The 25,750-nt window shown below is 43.5% G+C and overlaps 1 protein-coding gene across 1 annotated transcript; it reads left to right on the top strand.

Moving 5' to 3' along the window:
- The first annotated feature begins 20,340 nt into the window (after positions 1-20,340).
- Positions 20,341-25,750, top strand: Iltifb (interleukin 10-related T cell-derived inducible factor beta). The gene is made up of 5 exons (NM_054079.2): positions 20,341-20,575; positions 20,969-21,034; positions 21,134-21,277; positions 22,193-22,258; positions 25,151-25,750. Exons 1-5 carry the CDS (start codon positions 20,390-20,392, stop codon positions 25,226-25,228), a joined length of 540 nt encoding a protein of 179 aa, NP_473420.2. The 5' UTR covers positions 20,341-20,389; the 3' UTR covers positions 25,229-25,750.

Below are 25,750 nucleotides of genomic sequence, written 5' to 3'. Positions count from 1 at the left end.
CTCTTTGAAGTTCAGTCAATAATGATTTTCTTAAAAATATAAAATCTGTCAAGCACTTAACCGTAATGTGCAAGCAGCGGAGCTACTTCAACTCCAGGGTAAGGCTGGGGCATCTTCAACAGTGACATGGGTAGGGTCTTTTGTCATTGCAGAATGGTTCACCCTGGGTGTCAGACAGAAGCTCAAACATCTCAACCTGTGTAAGACATTCCACATTTGTAACATGGTGACATGTCACCAACCTGTTTAAAACTTGTGATAGCTCCCCATGCCCTTTGGGACAAGTCTGCATTCCTTGACATAGTCCCAGGGACCTTCTTCATTTGGCCACGTCCATCTCTCCAACTTGGTTCTATTCATTGATGAATCCACCTATTCATTTTCTCCAATCTATTCACCAAATACCGGGTTCTCACTATGTACCAGGCATTGTTTGAAGAGTCAGGACTATTCAATAGCAAATAAAATCAGTGAAATTCTTGTGCACTGGCATTCCAATGATGCCACCCAAACAGTAAACAGGTTAGTGAAATTGATTGTGCAAGGCAGTCATGGATGTCACAGCCCTGAATGCCACGGAGAGAGATCTGGTGATTTCCAATGGGTGTGAGTTCTCTGGTTGTCTTTTCTCTAAGAGGTTAAGCTTGGCTACTGCCCCCCCCCCACTTCCCACCCCTGCCCCCAGCATGAGCTGAATGTAGTTACTCAAAGCTCAAAGCTGAGAGCAGTCGTTGTGGTGTGTTGCTTTGGGATAGAAAGCAATAAAAATGTAACTCTCTTTCTCTCCCTTACCTTTCTCCCAGGAGGGGTTAGCCACTGTGCTATGAGCATCCCTATAGAGAGTACTACCTGCGGAGGACTTGAGACCCCAAACAGTAGTCATGGGAGTGAAATTCCTGCCCACTCAAGCCTTCAGATAAGGCCCTGGCCAACATCTTAACTACCATACCACAACCTAGAGAAGAAACCTTAGAAATGTAAGAAGATGACAAACATTTGATGTTTCAAGTGACAGGTTTTGGGGGTCACTTGGTCCTGTGACCACGTAGTTGTATTATGTAGCTAGTACAAGAGGAAACTAGTTGTGCCTATGGTGGACAGTGTCGGCAGATGCCAGGCTGCTTAGGGAAAAATCTCTCTGAGAAGGAGCCCTGGGACCTGTGCCTAAAGAAGGTGAGGCACACACACAGGGGAAGATTCTTTGCTGTGCTTCCTAATGCTCTGGGGTACTCTTTGCCCAGTTGAGAGGATGTACCATTTCCTTCTTCACTCAGACCCATCTCATGTCTTAATTTCTCTTGCTTAAACTCATACTTCCTTTCCTCTTTACACCACCATGTTCTGCTCACAACACTGGCTCCTCATCTATCTCTCTGGTCCTTGCTTAATACACTTCCTACAGAAAGCCATTCTCATCCATCCATCCATCCATCCATCCATCCACTGGGGGTAAGACTACCTGCATGTTTCTCCAAGGCTCCATATCATGATATCTGAGACAGTGTGCACTGCAGGTCTTTGTGAAAGACTTGTGCATAAATCTTTCTCTAAGGACAGGGACATACCCATCATGACCCTAGAATAGCAAGTAACACGTGGTAGGGACTCATTGAATGTCTAAATGCAACAAGCTACTCTGCTTCTGCTTGAACCAAAGTTCTTCCAATAGCAGTCACACACACCTTCTGAATCCTAGTTCCTCATCTTGGAAATACCGCCCTTGGAGGATTATGGTGAGGCTCATAAACAGGCTGTGTGCAGCACCTTGCAGAGCAAGCTCTGAAGATGTACCAGGAGCCACTTCCTTGTGAAATAGCTTCTTCTCTTAGATGCTTGAGCAATCCTGTTCAAGAGAAAAATCTTGTCTTGAAGCTGGGGAGGTAAGTGCCCTCTGAGAGTAGAACACACTTCAGTTTTTCAATCACAATTAGATGGATATTGTTGGACACAAGAGAGAATTCTAGTTAAATCCTTCCTTTCATTAGGTCTGGTGAGATTTGCAACCCCATAGGAAGAACAACAATATCAACCAACGAGAGCTCCCAGGGACTAAACCACCACCAAGAAGTACACATGGAGGGACCCATGGCTCCAGCTGCATAGGTAGCAGAGGATGGGAGAAGAGGCCCTTGGTCCTGTGAAGGCTCGATGCCCATTGTAGGGGAATGCTAGGGAGGGGAGGTGGGAGTGGATGGATGGGTGGGGGCACACCCTCATAGAAGCCTGAGGAGGGGGGATGGGATAGGGGACTTCTGGGGGGCAGAAATCAGGAAAGGGGCTAACATTTGAAATGTAAATAAATAAAATATCCAATAAAAACACAAATAAATAAATAAATCTACATAAACTGTACCCTTTCAGGAGTAATTTTTTTCAAATACATGTAGTCTTGTTACTTTTTATCAAAAGCTTTCTATGACCCTTCATTGGTAATAACTCAAAGCTTTTTTTACCTTCTTTTTCTGGCAAATTCTTTCATTTCAAATGATTTGAGGCCTGATACTTGCATACTCTTGGATTGAGCTTTGTGTGTGTTTAGGGGGTGGGGCAGGGAGGCATTGCATAGTCTTTGCCTGCCTGGAAGATTATCATTCAAATGATTCCAATGCTTAACCAGATAGTAACCAAACAGTCTGATGATACTCTTGTATTGATTCTGAATTGAGGAATTTTAAAGAAAAGTTTGAATGTCGGGCTGGGGAATGCTTTAATGGGTTAAGTGCTTGCCAAACATGAGAGCCTCAGTTTAGGTCACCAGCACACACATAAAAAGTCAAGTGGCAGTATCCATAATCCCAGTGTGAGAGAGCCACAGATCAGCAGGCCTCTTGTACTCTAAGACCAGCACGTAGACTCGGGGCTCACTGCGAGCTCTTGTCTCTAAGGGCATGGTGAAGCCATCGTTAGTTTTAAATGGGTTGGTGGCATGTCACCATGTCACCAATGTGGTATAAATAGTCTTACACAAATTGAGATATTTGAGCTTCTGTCTGACACCCTGGGTGACCCATTCTGCAATGACAAAAGACCCCATTCCTGTCTCAGTTGAAGATGCCCCAGCCTTACCCTGGAGCTGAAGTAGCCTCACTGCTTGCACATTACGGATGTGCAAGCACTTGACAGATTTTAGCCTCCACAGGATGGGCACACATCATTCCTGCCTGCACGTGCTCCACACGTGCACACACAACACATACACCGCACACATGCAGACCTAGAAAGAATTTGATTTTTCCTCCCACATGATAGGGTCTAAACTAGGAGTGGTTACACAGCAGCCACTTGGTAAATAGCCACAGAGAGACTGGCTTGTGTGGCTTTTTGCAAACACATAGAAAGAAAGCCTTTGCAGATAGACCGGGATATATGAGCAGAAGGCCTGTTTAGCATGGGAGAGCTTCTAATTTCTTACAGTGAGCAATCTTTTGCCAGTCTGACTGTTTTCTCCTTAATTCATGAAATAAATCACCTTGCAACAGCGTAGCCGATGTAGATCTCTAGAAAGATGGATTATCTGCAAAGATCAAGGCAGTTTGGGTTCTATCTGTGGGTGCAAAATATGAAAGAAGGAAGCATTTGTGGCTCTTGAGGTGAAGTGATGTTAGTTTCCAGCTCTTTCCCTCAGCCCTCCTTAGCTTAAAGTCATTGTCGAGAATACTAAACCACCAGGGTGACACAGGGGGAAAATCCCACAAGTGACCGCGACATTAGCTCATATTCCTGGAGCAGTCTCTGGAAGAGATTTTCTGGACATTGTAGAGGATTCAATGACAACTCAGTAGGAAGCACATAATGAGGTCTCTGAAACCAGTGTGGTTCTCCCCAACAATCAGTGTGGTGCTCCCCAGCAATCAGTGTGGTGCTCCCCACAAAATGCAGCCACCTATTCTAACATATCAAAGAATATCTACTGTTTTTTTTCCATTGTCAATTAGTATACTTAAACAGAGCTCTTCAAAAGAGGTCACAGAAATGCCACAAGAGAGTCAGAGGATTAGGTAGGGCCTAGTAGTCAGAATAAGAGATGAAAAAAGTTGACACCTGTTTTAGCTTTATCCCAATCCTGTCATTTTTGTCCACATTTCTGTCCCTTGCTCCTTTGAGCTGTGACTCCAAGGACCTTGCAAAACTACCCACACCTGACTTTTCCTGGCTATTATAGTCAGGCATGGGTTAGTTGGTCATTAAAGCCTCTGGCACCTGGTGTCACGTACAGCCCATGTAGGATGTAGTGCCTAGCGAGAGCAGTGGTTCTCAACCTGTGGGTCGCGATCCCTTTGGGGGAGGGAGTCAAATGCCCTTTCACAGGGGTCACCCAAGACCATCGGAAAACACAGATATGTGCATCACGATTCATAACAGCAGCAGAATCACAGATCTGAAGTAGCAGTGGAAATAGTTTTGTGGCTGGAGGTCACCACAGCATGAGGAAACTCTGTTAAAGGGTCTTAGCGTTAGAAAGGTTGTGAAGCACACTGCTCTAGAGCGTAGGGTGTCGGGCTGGGCGTGTGCCTCCCTCCCCTGGGGGAGACTCTGAATACTCTTAGAGATCAGGGCACCTGGTTGAAGGCAAAGGGGGGAGGGGTTTCCTGTGAAGAGGCTGTGTATGTCGTCAGTTGGTTTTGTGTCTACAATACCCTGGAGGAGACCTGTGACACTCCCAGACAGCGCTGGGGAACTCTGGTCTCCTTGATGGCCAAACACGCACATTTAGATAAGGGAGAATTGGAAGCATTTCTTGAGGCAGACATGTCATCTTTCCTGATCCAGGAGTGGGTCCCCCCAGGCCCTGAGTCTGGGGGATTCATGGCCCAGGAGGCTGACTCACCTGTGTGAGTGCAGTCCCTCACTAAATGGAGAAGTGGAAAGCTGGCTCTTCGGGTGCCTCAGAGAGCATGCGCCATTCCCTGTTCATCTGTCTCGGCGCCCTGTCCACATCTGTTTCTAATGCATGGGAGATTTTTCTATTAAAAAAAAAAGTGACCCAGTGATCATTTGAATAATCATATAATTTATGGAATTGTATGATCGGAAGTTTGGCAGACTGGTCATATTATCATTTTCTTTTCTCTTTGTTTTACTTCAAGTCATTCCGGGCAAAGAATGAAGGGGAGAGAAATGAGAGCAAGAGGAAGGGAGAAGGGAAGTAGAAGGAAGAAAGGATGATGATGGTGGTGGTGGTGATGATGCTGGTGGTGGTGGAGGATGATGATGTGATGGTGATGATGGTGATGGTGGTGATGATGGTGGTGATGCTGGTGATGGTGGTGGTGATGATGGCTTCCTGGAATTACAGAAAGAAGCAGTTACAGATTGACCTGTCCATACCTCCTGCCCTGACAGTAAGAGAGGAGGTCAGAGTATTTTAATTACAATTGTTCTGTGCTCTGTACGATGGGAGTAGGTTCAGGATACTGCACACAGTGGGGGTGGTATATATTTTCATGAGTTCCAGTGAGTCTCCCTTGCAGACCATGGATGCTCCTGAGAGAGAGGGCTGAGCTGACTTCCTGAGCAGGAAGGGCTCTCCATGGACTCTGGAGCCACCACTGTGCAGCAGTGCGACCTGGAGGAAGCCATTTTGTCTTTCTGAGCCTCATATTTCTTACCTGCGGAAGTAGAACCACATGATTTGACAGGTTATTATAAAGGTCAAACGAGATGAGATCTAGGGCGAGCTGCTTGAAAATTACGGTTTGGATGAATTCTGTGATTTATGACAGAATCAGATTTATGACTAGGGGACAGAGGAGGCAGAAGCTTCAGGTGACAAAATGAATGAATCTGGGGGGAGGGTCAGGCACAAAGTCCCTGTGTCATGCTGTGGCTTTGCTTCCGGAGGGCTCTAATCAAAGATAACAGTCATGCAGACATTCAGACAATTGCTTCTAATGTTCATGGAGAAATGGAAAGAAAGACCAGGTGTGTGGCTCAGCCAGTGTCATGATAGAGATACACACTGTCTTCCTCCCAAGAGTGACTACGACATAGTTCATGTAGTTAGTATGTGTGCATGTGTGGCTCAGATGCAAAGGATGTGTGCGGTTACACAAGCACACCCAGGAGAGCATGTTCATGGATGCCCGAGAACAGCCTGAGCAGCGAGGAGACAGGCGGGCAGTCCTTAGGGTGCCTGAACAGAGGCACTTTATTGCCCTTGGAGGGTTGGGAGTGTGGAAGAATTTGACCAAAGGCTGCAGTTCTGCTGTTTATAAGACAGAAAACCATGTCAGACCAAAGGCTGCCTGGGGCAGCCGCAGCTCTTTTGACTTCTTCTGTGGATAAGTCTTACTTTAAGGTGAAGTTGGCAATGAATTCCCTCCCCTTGTTTATCTCTGTTGACAGTGTGGGCAGCTGGAGTAACAGGCACGGAAGTGGCAGAAATCAGTGTCTGTGACTCACGAGGCTCTTGTCAGCCTCTGCTGAGAAATAGAGGGATTTTGATTTTACTCTGCATGTGACCTTGCTCGGGCTCCGTCAAGAAGTTGTCAAGACAGGTTGCTGAAAACAAGACTCTCTGCCAACCAAAGATCCTAGCATTCTCAAGCTTAGGTGTGCGGCCCACATCCACGGGGGCTATCTCAGAGTCAGGCTTAGGTGTGCAGCCCACATCCGCAGGGGCTATCTCAGAGTCAGGCTCAGGTGTGTAGCCCACATCCACAGGGGCTATCCCAGAGGCAAGCCTTTTTTCCCCCTCAAACTCAGAGGCTCATCAGCCCCCATATTCTTATTTCCATCCTTTGACCCCGCTCCCCATTCTGTGGGGAGAATGGTACAGGCTTCCTTCTGCTCTGGCTGGCTCCCCACCTACCATCGTAGTGGAAGCAGGAAGAGAAGTGCCGAGACTTTATTCCTCCTGCGTCCAGCGAGTCTAGGCAGAGGTCAGTGCAAAGTATCCCGGACTAGCGCAGCTGTGGTCAGTCTTGTGAGTCTGTTTTCAGATTGAGCCAACCCCCCTTAAGCACCAGCAGATTTTATCCCGTGAGTCTTTGTCTAAGCGCTCTTTCCTTTCCCAGGGACCTCCGTGGGCCGCATGTGCAATCTGGATGTGTTAGTTAGATGTTAGGTCACTTGAAATGGTTATGCCCACTCTCTGGTACGAAAACAGTTCCTAAAATTTCTTCAGGTTGCTCAAATTAAGGCTAAGGAAAAAGCGTTTTGTGTCATAGGTCGTCATAAGCTAGGGTTAGCTCTAAAATTTGCTCAAGTGTTTGTAGGGCAGTGAGCACTGCCAACTTCTCTCACATCTGTGATGGTACTAAGGACCCTTGTGGCTGTTGCCATGGTGCCAGTGGCTGCCTGGTCCCTCCATGCTTAGGCAACCTCTCAGGCTTGTCTTCTCTTCTTTCCTTTCCCCCTTCTCCCCCTTGTCTTCAAAGAGCTATACAGTAGCCATTTTTTTTTTATGCCTCAAAGCTGAAGACGGCACTGCAGACACAGCAGGTGCCCATCAGTAGCACATACTGCATATAATGTTAGAACTAGCGCGTTTGCTAAGGTGAGGTTCTGTACCAGGAGGGCCATGCAGACTCCCAGTGTACCATGTACTCTGGTTTAGCAGTGACCTAAGAGGTGACTCCTGAACACACAGTGAAGATCAACTCAGACCACTTCCTGGGAGCAGAGAAAGCCCCGGGCTATAGCCTAGTTTAGAGAAAAGGAGGGCAGGAGGCCGCTGAAGACGCTCAATTAATTCTGGGGGTCACCTCAAAGATGTTCAAGTGTGAAACACAGAGAAGAGTTTAAAAAAATGAACACACAGTCTGATGACTCTCTTGCTAGGTAAACTAGACACACCCATACAATCTGCCAACTGAAAAAAAAAAAAAACATCCCAGGAGCCTCTCTTCTCCTGTCCTTGGCTCTGCCTAACCTAGAGTTAACCGCTTCAAAAGATCAGTTTTTCCTGCTTGCTGCTGCTGCTGCTGCTTCTTCTTCTTCTTCTTCTTCTTCTTCTTCTTCTTCTTCTTCTTCTTCTTCTTCTTCTTCTCCTTCTCCTCCTCCTTCTCCTCCTCCTCTTTCTTCTTCTCCTCCTCCTCTTTCTTCTTCTCCTCCTCCTCTTCTTCTTCTTCTTCTTCTTCTTCTTCTTCTTCTTCTTCTTCTTCTTCTTCCTCCTCCCCTCCCCCTCCTCCTCCCCCTCCCCTTCCCCTCCCCCTCCCCTTTCCCTCCTCCTCCCCCTCCCCCTCCCCTCCCCTCCCCGTCCCCCTCCCCTCCCCCTCCCCTTCCTCCTCCTCCCCCTCCCCTCCCCCTCCTCCTCCCCCTCCCCCTCCCCTCCCCTCCCCGTCCCCCTCCCCTCCCCCTCCCCTTCCTCCTCCTCCTCCTCCTTCCTCTTTTTTGGAATGTTACACAAACTCCATTGCCAGGCTTGTATTTTTCTATTTGACATTTTTGTTCAACATCGGTTTAGGACCCCCATCTTTATCCTTGCATGGAGAAACAGAATACATTCATTGCCGTGTGATATTCTAATATTCCATCACATGATGCTTTGTCCGTTTCAGTGCTCTCAGTTTACAGTGATTAGGAATAACGGTGGTGTGCGCACGTTGTATTTATATGCTCTTGGTATGCAAGCTCATTTTTGTTGAGTGTGTGGCTAGAAATGCCATAGCTGAGTCACAGATTTTGTGTCTCATATCTGCACTGCTTCAGAATGTGCTGCAAAACAGTATCTGAAAGGATGTACTGTTTGAGAGAGAATAAATAAAAACTTTTAAAAAAGAAAAAAAACAATATTTCCACTTGCCAGGAACTAATTATTATAAAATTCAATCAATCGATCGATCAATAAAAGAGAGAGAGGTGGTAACAAAGGACTTGTTACAGTTTCATTTTCTTTGATACCTGCAAATATCATTTTAATAAGTGATCCTGGTGAATGGCTTCTTTCTTTCTATTTATTTTGAGACTTGGTATCATGTAATGGTTCAGGCCGGCCTTGACCTTGCTATGTGGCCAAGGGTGACCTTGAATTTCTGATCCCCTTTCGTCCACTTCTCAGATTATAGGCATGTACCACTGCATCTGATTCAGGTTTGTTGCTTTGTAGAACAGAATTCTACCAAGTGAGTCACGCCCCTGAGCCAAGGTGTGTAGCTTTTGACTTTACATTTCTTTGTGCTGATTAAATAAACCTGTTTACATATGTTTGTCAGAAAATCTCCTTTGCAAAATACATGCTGGAGTGTCTGCTTTGTTTCATTTTTCCTCATGGAAAGATATATATATATATATATATATATATATATATATATATATATATATACATACATACATATATATATATAATGTATTCTGGATTTGAGAAAGGTACATTGCAAATATCTCTGGGGTAATTTTAAACAGCAACCTACTTGTAGTGGCACTCTAAAATGGAAAACATTGGTGGATATTTATTGTCCAAAAGAAAAAGAAAAAAATGACGGGAGATGGAACCATGGCTCCTAGCACCACAGGAAAACATTATGCTTTTTATGTGAAAAAATGTGGAACAGATCCTGAATCAAGATATGTTTCAAAAGAAACAAAGGAAAGGGGACAATTTGACAAGAGAGAGTGCAGACTTGTGCTGAGGTTTCGCGTGAGGAGACGGGTCAGTGATTGGGCAGAGCTGAGCTACGCAAGACAGAGCCCAGTTCTGTCGCTGAATCTCTAGCTCCTGACTCTCCAGTCGCTTGTTCTGTATCTTATTCCTAAAGAAGCTCCCCACGAACGTCACAAGTTTCTCAAACATTATGCTTGATGAGCGATCTTGAGAAATTTATGCAGTGTCAACCATTCCAGAAGATAGGTGGTATTATAGTCATCTTTTTATAGAATGATGAGGAATAAAGGCATAGAGTTAGTAAGAGAACCAGAACCTCAGAGCCAGGCTGGACCGAGAGAGACTCCCACATTCTCTATGGTATCTTTCAGCAAATAAAGGTCAACTTTATACAGACCACAGAACCTTCTTCTGTAATTCCAATAAATGCAAGCTTCTCGCCAATGCAGGGCTTGTGCTCTTCTTCATCGGCGATCAGTAGAGGACGTAAAAGAGAAAAGACAGATGGGCCGTAGCCGCACTGAGTTATAAGACCTGAATTTCGTTCAGAATTTTTCATGATGGCCAGTCAACTTTGGGAAAATTACAGAAGGGGACAATATGTCCTCCTTTATTGCAGAGACTTTGCAATGACAAGATAAAGGGCTCAGAATCACATTTTCAATAAATATCCAATTGCCCTTTCAAGAAGGGAGCTGCTATTAAAAGTTCGCTGGATATCAGCCATCGTGCAGTGACCTCAGTAGATGGGATGGATCAGGAAGAGGGAGCGGACACTCACCCTTCACTTTCTTAGTCAACATTCGTGTTTCACGATAACAAAAGAAATAAAGGAAGAAAAATAGGAAGGCAGAATTTAAATTACTCCCATATGCAGAGGATATGATTCAACACTCAAAACAAACAAACAAACAAACAAAAAACAAAACAAACAAATAAAAAACAAAACAAACAAACAAAAAAAACAAAAAACACCCAAAGGACTTCACCAATAAACTCATCATTCGGATAGATGAGTTCTTCATAATAAGATGTGAAGTCAGCATGCAAATTCCTTTTCTGCATACAGCTAATGAACATGCCAGGAGATAAATGAGGAACACAGTCCCACTTACAATAGAGTCACAAGAGGCCAAGGCATAAATGCAACCAAGGAGGACAAAAACAAAACCAAAAACCCCAACAACGAGAACTTTTAAACCTTGAAGGGAGGAAAAATGAAGACATTCAAAGACAGACAACATTTCATGCTTACAGATCGTCAGAGTTGGTATTGTGAAAAATGACTTTAGTAGCCAAAGCGGCCGATGCATTCAACACAACACTCATCAGAGCACCCATGACGTTCTTCACAGAAGGAGAAAAACAAAAACAAAAACAAACCAAATTTTATATGAAGCTCCAAAGATGCAGAAGAGGCAGAGAGACCTTAGGTAGAGAGAGCAATGCTTGAGCTGTCATAATGCCTATTGGCAATTTGCACTACAGAGCCAGAGTAACAGAACGACTAAAATAGTAACATGGAAGAAGAGACACAGACCAGAGGGACCCAGGACCTGGACATAAACCCACACGGGTAGAACCATCGAAGTTTTGGCAATTGTGTTAAAAGAATGAAAGAAAAGCCAACCTCTCCACAAATGTTTCTGATAAAACTACAATCTTGTTGGGTATAGTGCTTCATGCTTTTAATCCCAGCATTGAGGAGGCAGAGGCAGGTAGATTATCTATGAGTTTAAGGCCAGCATACTCTACCCTAGTCAGTCCCTGGCCAGGGGAAGCTAAAGACTGAGATCCTTTCTCAAAATAAAGCAATAAGAGAAAAAAAGAAAAAAAAAAACAAACAACCAAAAAAAAAAAAAAAAAAAAACTAAAACAACCCCAAACTCTTGAATATCTTCATGTAAAGGCAGAAACTATATCCATACCTTATCTCATATATAAGACATAAAACATAGTAACTATTGGAGGGAATTATAGAGAAACATTTCTACATCTAGGCAAGGCAAAGACTTTTGGGATAAGAGTTGAGTCAAGCCCAGGAATATTCACAAGAATCAGAAAACATGAGGGCGTTAAGTAAGAAAGTGTTCATATGTCAAAAGAGACAGTGACACATGGAAGCAAAAGTCTCTATAGAGAGAACATTTTTTTTTTTTTTTGCCAGATGCAAACCTGACGGGGGATTAGCAGCTTGCATATACAAATAACTAAAATCGTTACTCCTCCCACACCCCCAACCAAACACCAATCACTCAGCCAATGAATGGGCAAAAATATTTGAACAAATAGTTCCTGAAAACAATAGGAATTGTCAAAAGCACATGGCAAACTGTCCAGCATCCTCAGACACCTGAGAAATGGAAATACAGAATACTAAACTTATGTGGAGAGCCCACCTTGCCCCAGTTGGAATGATTCTCATTTAAAAAAAAAAAAAAAAAAAAAAAAAAAACTCAAACAACAAATGCTGGTGAGGACAGGGGGAAAGGGGACGCTTAGACATTGTGGGCGGGAACGTGAATCAGCACAGCAGTTATGGAAATCAGTATAGAGGTGCCCCCCAGACCACAAGTACCACACAGCCAAGCTCTCCCATCCCTGGGCACACACCAAGGGCATAGACACAGAGACGCTTGCTTCCCCAGGCTTCTTGTTGACAGCACTCACAACTGGGGGCTCTGGAATCAGCCTCAGTGTCTGCCGACTTCTGAATGGGTAGAGAAAGTGTGTTATTCAGCTATAAAGAGCAAACCTGTAGGATTTTCAGGAAAATGGATGGAACTGAAGACCCTCCTGTTAAGTAAAACAGGCCGCATGACCTGACCACTACCTCAGGTAGTGACATCATCGAGGTGTTGACAACCATGTGATTTTACTGACCTGTTAGTTAATGCAACCACATGGCATAAGCTAAAACGGTGTTGGCCATCAATCTTCCTGGTACCGCTGAGACCTCTGCAGATCCTCTTACCGTTTGAATTTCCTGTGCCAAGGGCATTCAGTCACTTTCCAGTCTCTCTTCCTCTCTTTCTCTCTCTCTCTCTCTCTCTCTCTTTCTCTCTCTCTCTCTCTCTCTCTCTCTCTCTCTCTCTCTCTCTCTCTCTCTCTCTGTCTCTGTTCTTTTTTGAATCCTTTTGGTTTTCACCCTCCTGGATGCTCATGGGATCCAGGCAGGCCATGATAAAGTCACTGCATTTCCTTTATCACTTGGGTCCTAATATCAGACCTCAATTGTGGATTTAAAAAAAACAAACAAACAAACAAAGTCGACACATTGTTTTGCGTGGTATGTTTACTGGTTTCTAAAGGTGACTAAGATTTTCCCCAGTCTCCTGCCATCAACACTAGACAGCAACCAGTGGGAGCTAGTACTCTGGGCTGGGTAGGCCCCTAAGCTCATGTCAGTGTGTAGCTGCTGAGGCCAAGTCTCGGGAGAACACAAAACCCAAACCTGAAGTGTACATTGCTAGACAAGCTGTGGCCAGCAGGCAGAGTCTGGCTGCTTAGGCTGGAGGCTGGGGTGTGGCTCCTCTGGGTCCTAATGCCTGCCACTTCAGTCTGTTGTCTCCAAGCCTGCTTTTCTCTAGCTGAGATGCAATATTCTTTCTTTCACTGCTGCCTGTTCTTATTTCTGCCCCACTGAGCGCAGGGTAACCCTGTTTTTATTTTTACTTCCATATTACAGAGACATAGTTGGGCTAAGGGGAAAAAAAGAAGAGGTTGATATCATCTCTTTCCAAGTCCTTTTAGATGTTATTGTTTTTCTATGTTCTGTATTCTCTAGATTATGGGTACTTAATCCAAAGTTACATGAAGTAAATTATAATATGAACCCCCCTAATCCAACACATCCTGACAGCCCTTTCAAATGGAGAATTCACTCTGTGTTCTTATTGTGTTTGCTTCCTACTTAGACTGATAAACACAGTAGGGACTGACAAATTATAAACTGGAAGGCAAGAGTCAAAGAGAATGTTTAAGGGGATATTGGAGTCTCAAGTTACCAGGAAGATGAACAAAGAAACAGAAAAATAATTAAGTGACCTCAACCCAAAGCAGGGCAGTCCATACGTCTTGCTATGAATTGGGATTGTGAACATGTAGCTTATATAATTATTAGAAGTCAGATGATATGCGAGACTTATTTACTCCAGAGGACTCTTTTCAATGATGGATCCTGAGCAGACAGGAGATGACTGACCAGGCAAAATGCAGAGAGAATCCATTATCAGCTAGACTGAATGCAAAAAGAATTCACTAAAGGTGCAGGTTATTCAAGAGTCATATAAAAAAGATGAATAATTCAAACAGGCCCCTCCTTTATGGATGCTAACGAGGAAGCAGAGGATTAAGGTGTCCAGGACCAAGTGGGTAAAAGAGGTCACTAATACCATAGGTGACCCCTTGTCTCATTAACAAAGAATCAAGGTCTAGGAAAGCCTCCATAGGGTGCTCTGGAGAGGAAGATAAAGAAAGTCTGGAAGATGCTCCAATATATTGTCTTCTGTCTTACAGCTGGGTAGACATCAGCCACGGCTCCCCTAGACTGTGTCCTTACCCATTAGCCTCTCTCAGAGCCACAGAACTGAGGAAAGAAGCAGCTGCTATTTTTTCTGCATTCAAGCTTAGACTAGGTGCTCATGGGAAAAAGTGGCCTCTAATGGGGAAATATCAGTGAGAGCAACCCACTGTCCTACAGCTTGGTGTCTTTGTAGTAAGGAGCTTATTTATTAAGCCTTTTAGGCTGCCTCCATTTTACAGACACAAACTCATCAATTGTTGGTGTCATATAAGCAGTTGGTTGTGTTCGGTCTAGCCAGTGAGGGTCCCAGGTTAGATACTGGTAAAGGCAGATAGCTCTGTTGTCTTGAGCTCCCTTGATCATGGGTGCTGACAGTCACTCAGCCGTGAGCCTATACAGTGCTATCGGAGGGTAGCCTTTCAACATCAATCGTTCTGTCTCTTACAGGACTCTACAAGGAAGAACACACTTCCTATTCCTTGTCGGCTCCTCTTCCCAACCCACAGATCACAAGACACATTCGGACAGATCTAGACAGGTTATAGGGAGGAGAGGTGCTGTGGTTTCAGCTGGTCATCACTGGACTCTGGTTAGCACGTCTTCTGTCCAGTAGGGACCACTCTGTTCAGCTGGACTGAGAAGCAAATGTCTTCCATGTAGACTCTACACCAATGAGCTTCCATGTGCTATTATTAGAGGTCACTGGGAAGCTGGCTTTAAAATAGGATTAGTCTCTCCTGCCTCTGATATGACACACTTATCTCAAAATGTCCCTCAAAGCCCCTCTTCTGAGTCGGGATGCCCCTCTGATTCTGTGACAGGGAGAAAGGACAGTAAGAGGATAGTGGTAGAGGAAAGGGACTGCATTTTTAAGGGTGGCTGAAGGGCAGGAGGAGGAGTGGGTCTGGGGGGCAGGGAAGGTGAGGTGGGCTTTTAGACTACTAATGTTCCTTCTCAGAAGGAGGGTGTAGGCAGGGTAATTGGACCTCACCGCAGCCGCCCCTCTAAGCCAGAAATACTCAATTCTGCCCTCATTGTGTGTGGCCTTGAGATCTTGTGGAGGAGCTAGAGAATGCAGGTTGGGGAAAACTGGGGAGAAGGGGCTTTACCTACGTGGCTATGGAGACACTATCATCCAGGCCGAGTGAAGAAGACTCTCTAGTGTGTCTGCTTTTACCTCTTCTGTGCTCTCCTCAATAGCCCCTTACCCATGTTCTGCAAATAAGCCCAATACATTTGCTGGTTCTTCAGGGCAAACACTTGGCAGAACTGACTATTAGTTTGTCACTGGAGCCTTATGAGGGGGAATATACATTGCTTAGCCCTCTCCACAAAAGTCACTGTCACAACAAGTGGCAAAAATAACGATTTGTGTATGAAGATTAAGATGATTGGATGTCCCTGGGATGGGGAAGAAATCTGGAAAACTGATACTAGTTTCAAATGTCTGAGTAAATTATTTAAGATGTGTAGAAGACAAGACTTAGAGATGATATGTATGATCTTAAAATTTCTGGATCAAAAGTCAATCAAACCTCTGCTTAAGGCAATGGAACTCTTGTCCTCTTCTTGGTTACAATTAAGTCTGACTTAAAGAACAAAAGTGTGTATCCAGTCAAAGTTTACTTAAAAGCTTGAATTTTGCCCAACCTTTATCTAAGTACTGCACAGTGGTCCTGACGGTTGTAACTGACCTTCTAGGTATTCAACAAAATGTTGAGACTTTACCACTGTGGACAGAGATATTTAGAGGAACATTATTTTGACCTTTGCTCTCCAAAGTCAATGAGGTCTTGGAGGGGGGTCTGTGGGGACAACTCTTGAGATCTCCTGTAACTGTGGAAAGTCACCTGTTCTCTTGTTTAGGGAGGCCATGGAGACCACATTATCTGGGTTCTCACCAGTGTCCAGTCTACAAAGAGACGGGTCAGTGCAGAGGGAAAACTTCCTCAGCACCTCCTGTGAGGCCAAGGTCAGGAAAGGCCTTTGACTAATCCTCACAGAGATGGAGCAAGAGAAAGATGGTAAGAGAGAGGCTAGGGGTTCCAGAGGTTCTTTTCAGGCACAAGTGACTCCTAAAGAGCAAATCCCCAACTGACTTTGACAAAAAAAGAGAAAGATTAATTTTGTGCATTTTCATAGTGTAAAACACCCAACAGAAAAGTTTAGCCAAATATTAAAATGATTGGCATATATACATATATACATACACATACACACGCGCATACATACACACACATACATACACATACACACACATACACATATGTACACACATACACATACATACATACACACATACACATACACACACATACACATACACACACACACATACACACACACACACATACACACACACACACACACACACACACACACACACACACACATACATACATACACATATACTGATGGTTCAATGGTCCCGAGTATTACATGCCCCAGATGTGAAGCTTAAAGCCATTTGCGGTGTTAGTAGGGCACTCTTTCTCACTAATGACTTTCTTTCTGATAAGGAAAATGCTACTCAGATCTAATACTCTAAGTCAGTGGTTCTCAACCTTCCTAACTCTGTGTAACCCTGGAACACAGATCCTCAGATTGCGGTGACCCCCAACCATGAAATTATTATTTTTTTGCTACATTATAGCTGTATTGTTGCTACTGTTATGCATCAAAATGTAAGTATCTGTGTTTTCCTGTGATCTTTGGGGGTCAGGACCAGGACTGCCAGGCTGAGAACCACTGTTCTAAAGCCTTCCCGTACCATGTGGCTGCTGGCCTGTGTGCCGGCTTAGGTAGAAACAGTGTGGCTCTTTTTCTTATCTCCCCTGTTCCTCTTCTCTAGGCAGCTACTGGGATTCACCGCTTTCCTGCTCTATTCTTTTAAACTCTGGTCAAAAGGTCCTTAAATGTTCTATTGAGTCCATTCTTAGATTCTTTTTGTCAATGAGACTAAGGATTCCAAGAGGGGACCCTGACTTCCCCTGTATCACTAATTCACAGATTTCACTTTTATGAGTCTGTAGATTAAAACTGCCTTTCCAGAGAACAAACTGGGGTGCTTAGTAAAAGTTAATAAACTTATTTTCATAATTCAGTGGACCTACTCTTGGGTAAATATTTCAAAAATGCTTGAAAATTTTATTATTTATTTCTATGTGTCTTGGTGTTTTCCCTGCAGGTACACATGCGTTTCATGTGCATGAGTGCAGTTCCCATGGAGGCCGGACAAGGCGGTGCTTCGCTTGGGATTTGAGTTACAATCACTGGGACTCCATGTGATTGCTGGGAATTGAACCCGTGTCCTCTGGAAGAACAGCTACTGCTCTTAACTACTGAGCCATCTCTCCAGCCCCTTAAAAGTTCTTTTCAACATACATTGAGAGTGGCTTGGATGAGACTGCTTAGTTTTGCAATGTCTGCTTTCTGAGCTGTTGGAGGCTATTTAGGTGCTTATCATAGAGAAAGGAGCAAATGAAGTGTGCTGCTTATAAAGTCTCAATCACTAAGCTTGAAGCAGGGGCTACACATAGCAACATGGAGATATTGCAAGGCCATAACACTGAGTGGCAAAAAGAAGGCAAGTGAGAAAACTTTTCCAATAAAATCCAATAGTTGTATATACTAAACAATACTCTTTGTCTTAGAAGGATACAGGCATAGAAATGAGTATTAAACATGGGCATGAGCTTGTATGGAAGAATGACCGTGCACATTGGCATGAGAAATCTGGCGAACCTGAGACGACTATAGGCTTCCTTCTCTTCGAGAGAGCAGTGTTTTAAAGATTGCAACCCCCATATGCAGAGTTTGGTGCATCTGTCAATGAGTAAGAAGGTAGATTTATTCAGTAAGTCAGTACAAATCTATTCATCAGATGCGGTTTGCCAAGCACTTTTCAAGGTACCAGGAATGGTACAGAGAATGAAACAGCAACAGCAGACCTTCCAGTTGGGGACCTTGGTTAGCTCCTCCCAGCACTAGACCAGGTGAACTGTTGCCTAGATCTAAGATCACCCATGAGTAGTCTGTCTGGGAGCACAATGCTGATGTGATTCTATTTGGAGGTGACTTGAAATTCATGAAGAACCCACTAGAAGGAAAGCCTGCTGTAATCAGAAATCATTCAGGACATTTGCCTCTGGCTGCTGTTTTTTTTTTTTTTTAAAGCCATCTATATCTTCAATCTACCTTAATAGCAACCACTTTTGAGATTCTTTCTACAACTGTTCAGAAACCCACATACAGCCCCAGATTACATTACGTTTCCATGAATCTTAGTCAAACTCATGAAATCCCCGTATGTTAACACTCACATTAATGGGTTGCTTATTGGAGACTAACACACACGGAAGAATGTGAAACAGAGATATGTTGCTATTAAATTGCTTTGCAATTTTTTGCCATCATGTTTTTTCTCCCCTTACAGTTATTTATTCCCCAATCCAGAGACAAGAATGAAGCTAGTAAGTAGAATCAGATCACAGTCCAATTTTAGAAGAATCAAGAAAGTAAATTACCTCTATTTTACCAACGGTGGTAAATTATTTAAAACCACAATTCTACATTTTCATTTAGTATGCTTTTAACAGTCCCCTCCTAAGGCTATAACATTGCTATCGTCACAGTTACAAAGATGAAAGAGGCAGACTCTTCTCCAAAACATATAATTCAATGGTTTCAAAATTTTATCTCTCAATGGAAATAAATTTATGTATGTTTGTTAGTTTCCCAGACCAACCAACAAAAGCCCATCTAACCTACAGAATTACCTTACATTGAGTGCTTGTATTATCACACAGGAGTCTGGTCAAAGATCACCGTACTTCATACATTAGACAATCAGACATGGGAAACTGCCTTATTTTATTTTATTTTTTATTTTTTATTTTTTTGGCTTGGGATCATAAACAAGCCCCTACAATGTCTATCACTTGCTTAAGATTCTTCTAACTTATAAAAAAATATTTCTTAAAATGAAAAGCAAACAGAGCACGTATTTATAGCATGGTGTTCTGACCATGCAGGTACAGAGTGGAATGGCTAAGAGGCGCTATTATCAGCATTAACCAACATGTTAATGTTTTCTTCTGGCAAGCAAACTTGAAATCTATGACTTAAACAATCTTCAAGCCTCTAATATAGTGCTAACAACTGGAGTCCGCTCTGTCCAACAGAGCTCTTGAGCACGCTCTCCTCTGTTTGCAATTTTATGTTCTTTGATCGACTCCCCAACCTCTCACCTTCGGCTCCTGATGGCCACCTTTCTACTTTCTGCATTTATGAAATCCATGTTTTAATCTTTTTATTAAAATATTCACACAATCAGTGTTTGTGCATGTCTGTTTCACCCACATGTAAGTCTGTGCACCAAGTGCTGCCTGGTGCTTGTGGGGGCAAGGAGCAGGAGAGGGTGCCCTGGCACCGGAGTCACGGATGGTTGTGAGCCACCATGAGGATGCTGGGAGTTAGACCCAGGTCCTCCAGAAGTGCAGCAAATGCTCTTAACCACACGCAGGCATCTCTCTCTCCAGCCCCAACGTGAGTGCTTTTAGATTCCACCTAGAATAGAGATCTGATGGCTTCACTCACTGCCACCTCCCCTTTGCATCTTTCTGCCAAGGATACACCAAAAAGCAAGACTCCCCACACTGCTTTCGCTCCTCAAGTCTGCACCTCTCAACAGGTCAAGATTCTCCAGTGGCCTGAGCCCTTTCTCCAGTGTCCCTCTAACACTTTTGATCTCAATTAGCTGAGGGGAGAAAAGTCTCACACAGTGATTTTCATGACTTCGCGGTCTAGTCTAGATGTAGGCATTTGCGTGTCAGTCTAGGGTAGGTGTCTGCTCCCACTGCTTAGGAAAGACTTTCCTAGTCTAGTTGTGAGGTGCTATCTGGGATTCAATGTACATACAATGAATTCAAGTCCACATGCAATCAATCCGAATACTTTGTAAATTCTCTTCTTCAAATATCCATCTATATAGTATAAGTTATTGTAGGATCATTTAAAAATAATGTTTTGAGACTTATGTTTGCACAAGTAAAATGTCAGAGAGAATTAGCAAATGTATAGTATTATTTTATTTTAAAAAATCTATGCTTAAAATGTCTATTAGATTGTTCACTACTGACATTTCCAAACTTAACTTGACCTTGGCTATGATTTCAACCTTTGTATTTGCATCTACCATAACTGTGTGCTCACTTACCATGCTACCCGACGAGCATGTTCCCCTGATGTTTTTGCCTTTTGCTCTCTCGCTAACAGGCTCTCCTCTCAGTTATCAACTTTTGACACTTGTGCGATCGGTGATGGCTGTCCTGCAGAAATCTATGAGTTTTTCCCTTATGGGGACTTTGGCCGCCAGCTGCCTGCTTCTCATTGCCCTGTGGGCCCAGGAGGCAAATGCGCTGCCCATCAACACCCGGTGCAAGCTTGAGGTGTCCAACTTCCAGCAGCCGTACATCGTCAACCGCACCTTTATGCTGGCCAAGGAGGTACAGCTGCATCTCTTTCTCTCCATACCGCCTTGCCATTTTCTCTGAAGCGCGTGCAAACTCTTTAGGGGCGCTTTATCTCCGCAGGTCTCACTACCTATGTTTTCTGTCTCTTTAGAGACTCTTTTAAGGACTGGGTCTTTTTCTATTTCTATTTCAAGGTCTCAGGACCATTTCCTATCTTGGACTTCAGGACACATATACTGAATTTTATCTACAGAGGCGCGTTTAGAAAGCCACCTACGACTGCAATACTTTCCATCCTGTTGTGCTCTCTTCTGAACTCATACTCTCTTGGCTACTCCTGAGACCCACTGTGGACATACATCTCTACTTACAGGCTTTTCTTCCATCTCCTTGTCATCCAAGCACTTAGGGTTTTCTCTCTTTCAGGTCAGCCTTGCAGATAACAACACAGACGTCTGGCTCATCGGGGAGAAACTGTTCCGAGGAGTCAGTGTAAGTCCTCACTGTGATGAGCAGGGCTAGCTGCGGGAGCTGGTGGACCCTCTGGGATAGTCTGACGTATGACCCCTGCTGCTTCTTGTCCACCTGCAGGCTAAAGATCAGTGCTACCTGATGAAGCAGGTGCTCAACTTCACCCTGGAAGACGTTCTGCTCCCCCAGTCAGACAGGTTCCAGCCCTACATGCAGGAGGTGGTGCCTTTCCTGACCAAACTCAGCAATCAGCTCAGCTCCTGTGTAAGTCTGACTCTGGCTACCTATGCTCCTCTCTCTCCCTCTTCTATTCCAGTAAGAACCCGAGGTCCTTCCCTCTCTCTCTTCACAAGAGTGAGGAGGGCCTCAGCACCACCACCATCATAGGCCACTTGAAATAGGTCACAAAGGCTTTGGCTTCAATCGAGTAATACTTTGAGTTTGTATGAGTGAAGCTTTATTTGTTTTATCCATGGAAAGAAATCAACTCAAATTCTGTAGGATGAGAAAGATGTTGGGAATGAAAAAAGGCCTAGATAGAGAAACAGATCTGCTGAGTACAGTACTTATGGGGGGGGCAGGGGGCGATATCCACTGAGTCCAAGTACTTGTTGGGAGAGAAATCCACTGAGTACAAGTACTTGTGGGGGAAGGAATGGCACAGAGCAAAAGTTGAAGGGAAAGAGGAAGATGGAGAGGCCTCAATGTTGGGGGTGTGAAAGGTCACTCCTTTTTCCATGTGATGGAGAGTTAAGAAAAATCAGTGTGTGAGTTTGATGTCTTCAGACACCCCAACTATGGCAGACTGTGGGAGACCTGGCATTTAGGGAAGGCGCGGCTTTTCACACGAGAAACTTTATGCTCATCTCTTGTGCTACACTCCCACCTTTGATGAGGTTAAGCTCAGGTTTCGTTTCTACCGTTCTTGCTACTGGTGGAAACTTCAGTAGGATTCCCCAAAGACGAGGACAGCTCTTCTGTAAGGGAGGGACCTGGATTTCAGTGTCCTAGAGAACGAAATAGCTCAGAGAATCTAGGTCAACGTGAAATCTAGGTCACAGCGGGCAAAAATGACTGAACGCCTCTATTCCAGGTGAACGGTCACGTGCCTCAGATATACTGAGGTATTGGGCTCCCACCGGATAAGATTCTGTTAGTGAGTCTGCTTTTATTTTGCAGCACATCAGCGGTGACGACCAGAACATCCAGAAGAATGTCAGAAGGCTGAAGGAGACAGTGAAAAAGGTACTATTGGCAAGCCACAATACTAAGCCATTCAGTAGGAGAAGCGGGGATTTCTTTCTCTGCTTCCCAGTCTCTTCTACTTTGTAACATTTTCTTTGACTTGTCTACTGTCTGGTCCATTACTCACTTAGCTGCACCTGCATCTAGCTGGGTCTATAGATCTTTCAATCTGTGTCTAAATTTGTAAGTCACAATTCTGGAGCTAGCAGAAAGCTTAGCTCAGCCAGTCTCATGAGCACTTGCTCGGAGGATGGCTTGTGACAGAGTCAATGCTAGAAGACAGCATCCCTGATTCCCAGCTCGGCACTTGCCTAGTGGCCATGTGTAATTACTTTAGCCTGATTAAGTATTTGGGAAAGCCAATTCCCACCGACCTACATAATCCGAAGATGCATGCATTGAAAACTAGAAAGCTGGGCACAAACTTACTAGAGATGATTTTTGAGCTCATTAAACTGATGCTCTGAAATGTGATCAAATCAACCCAGAATAACAACAAAAGAGCTGGATTTGCAAATAGGACAAGTATTTAGAATCACTGGTATTAACAGCTGTCATTTTAATTAAAATATAGTGTCTATTTAGCTGCCTATTTAAGATTAAACACAAGAGTGGATAACTTCCCAATTTACTGGGCCTGGTTTCAATAGAGTAAAAATATCAGTCATAGATTAATTATAGTGTCATGAAAGTATGAGTTGGAAACCCTTTCCTTACTTTTTACCTTCATTTCTTAGTTATTATTTTTTTTCTTCACACCCTGATCAAGCCACTAGTAAGCACCTATCTGCTGCGAGCTATTATATGACTTTACAGCAAACAACATTGCTGTGTGGCCTCTTTGGGGAAGGGAACAGGATAGCAGGAGGCTCAGGCTAGCAAGTCTGACTCAACCTAAAGCCAGAGGCATGGTTGATAGCAGAGAAAGTGAGGCTCTTCACAAGTGGGTGTGCTTAAGTAATCAGAAACAGGAAGGCTCTGGTTGATGGAATTATCAGTAAGATATCTACCCTTATCTCCTTCTTCTATAGAAGCTAAACCGTCTCTCCTTCTTGTGTGTAGGCTGATAAACACGCTTGTTTTCTTTTGAGTGTTCATGGCTTTGCAGATTTTCAGTGCTCTGCCAGTTCTTGTTAGAGGGTTTGTTACCTTGACACCTGGGCTTGGATGTTAGCATGCCAAAGGCACACACTTCTGAATGCCTGTGTAAAAGGTTATTATTCATTTACTTTGTCTTTGGAAAGGTGAAGTGTGTGTGAGAAAGAACTCACAGGAGATGTGTTCTCTGTAGGAAAACTTTTTTTTCCCCTTAAAAGCCTATAATCCACTTTCAGTCAACTTTGACTTTTATACCATGCTGTCACATGAAAGAGTGTTTAGGCCCGCTCTCGTGGCTCTGGGAAAAGCACCAATAGGGGAAGAAATGTTATGCTGAGAAATCTGACCGGCAGGGAAACTGGTCAGAGCTCCCCAAAGACCACCACAGGTGTTAAGTAGGAACAGTCGAGGGTGGGTTCATATAATAGAATGGAACAGAGGGAGGGAAGATAAGCTACAAAGTTTCATAGGGTCCTAAGTCTTTAAGATACAAAATAGCTGGTTGGGCTTCATAACAAAGGAAGTCTGGGAAGGCAGCAAGCATTGAGAGGGAGATGGAAAGGGAAAAAACAATGTAGAGGATTTGAAAAGCTACAAATCCTCCACGAGAGGATTTTTCTTGGAGGAATCTAGAACAAGGGTGGTGGATTAGGTGGATTGCAGAAGGACTTGCTTTGCCATTTGAATCTGGGTTTTTGTCTCTCCATTGAGGTTGAGAGCGTCACCCTTTTTTACCCTGGATAGGAGGAGGAAAGAAGGGGTGTTTTGACTCCTACCTGGAGTTTTACTAGTTTACGCAATGGAACAGACACTCGGGACCTCCTCTTGACAAGAAAAAAAAAAAAAAAAAAAAGGAAACCTGTTGTTTCTCTTGTTTGTTCTTTTGTTAAGAAAGCACAGGCAGCTGGGCGTGGTGGCCCATGCCTTTAATCCCAGCATTTGGGAGGCAGAGGCAGGTGACTTTCTAAATTCAAGGCCAGCCTGGTCTACAAAGTGAGTTCCAGGACAGCCAGGGCTATACAGAGAAACCCTGTCTCGGGAAAAAAAAAAGAAGAAGAAAAGAAAAGAAAAGAAGAGAAGAGAAGAGAGAAGAGAAGAGAAGAGAAGAGAAGAGAAGAGAAGAGAAGAGAAGAGAAGAGAAAAGAAAAGAAAAGAAAAGAAAAGAAAAGAAAAGAAAAGAAAAGAGAAAAGAAAAGAAAAGAAAAAAGCAAGCAAGCACTGGCAAAGCATGCCCACATGGGACCTATGTGGGTCTTTGAGACAAGGCTTTTGAATTGAGCGCTCATCAATAGTTGATCATGGTCAGGTGGAGGGCTACCTGTCAGGCCGAGCCCTGCTGGCTTAGCACTTAACATCTCCAGGTCTCAGTATCACTTCCTGCTGCTTAGCACGGTTAGGAGTTGAGCAAACCTTTTTTTCCAACCCCCACTAAAATTTAATTTACAAAAGACAGTGTAATTTGTGGGATACAGTGTGATAATTGATCTATGTGTGCATTGTGCAAGGTTCAATAAGGTAGATCAATAGGCCCATCAACAGCTTTATGGGTGTGAAATGCAAGTAATATAGGTAGATGCCTGTGTGTCCTTAGGTCAGAAAGGCATGATTTTAAGGTCTTGGGCAAATCATATTATACTCATGTTAAAAATGCATTATGTTGATTATCAATCTTTTAGAGAAGGCTGATACTTGGTTTTGGTGCTCAGCAAGCAAATGTCACCAGCTCTTTCTAACTAGTACCACTTTAGAAAATGCTACCCGTGCTCAAATTGGTTTGTGTTCTTATTTTCATAGCTTGGAGAGAGCGGAGAGATCAAAGCGATCGGGGAACTGGACCTGCTGTTTATGTCTCTGAGAAATGCTTGCGTCTGAGCGAGAAGAAGCTAGAAAACGAAGAACTGCTCCTTCCTGCCTTCTAAAAAGAACAATAAGATCCCTGAATGGACTTTTTTACTAAAGGAAAGTGAGAAGCTAACGTCCACCATCATTAGAAGATTTCACATGAAACCTGGCTCAGTTGAAAAAGAAAATAGTGTCAAGTTGTCCATGAGACCAGAGGTAGACTTGATAACCACAAAGATTCATTGACAATATTTTATTGTCACTGATAATGCAACAGAAAAAGTATGTACTTTAAAAAATTGTTTGAAAGGAGGTTACCTCTCATTCCTCTAGAAGAAAAGCCTATGTAACTTCATTTCCATAACCAATACTTTATATATGTAAGTTTATTTATTATAAGTATACATTTTATTTATGTCAGTTTATTAATATGGATTTATTTATAGAAAAATTATCTGATGTTGATATTTGAGTATAAAGCAAATAATATTTATGATAATAACTATAGAAACAAGATATCTTAGGCTTTAATAAACACATGAATATCATAAA

This window comes from Mus musculus, chromosome 10 (assembly GCF_000001635.26).
Source record: "Mus musculus strain C57BL/6J chromosome 10, GRCm38.p6 C57BL/6J".
Lineage (NCBI taxonomy): Eukaryota > Metazoa > Chordata > Mammalia > Rodentia > Muridae > Mus > Mus musculus.
The sequence above is the reverse complement of the archived record's forward strand: the minus strand, read 5'-3'. Positions and strand labels throughout refer to the sequence as shown.

Bases quoted from the DNA above. Each gene is read 5' to 3' on its own strand.
- Iltifb (NM_054079.2), top strand. From the start codon at position 20,390: ATGGCTGTCCTGCAGAAATCTATGAGTTTTTCCCTTATGGGGACTTTG. The intron at 21,035-21,133 runs GTAAGTCCTCAC...GTCCACCTGCAG, and splicing joins AACTGTTCCGAGGAGTCAGT to GCTAAAGATCAGTGCTACCT. The intron at 21,278-22,192 runs GTAAGTCTGACT...TTTATTTTGCAG, and splicing joins GCAATCAGCTCAGCTCCTGT to CACATCAGCGGTGACGACCA.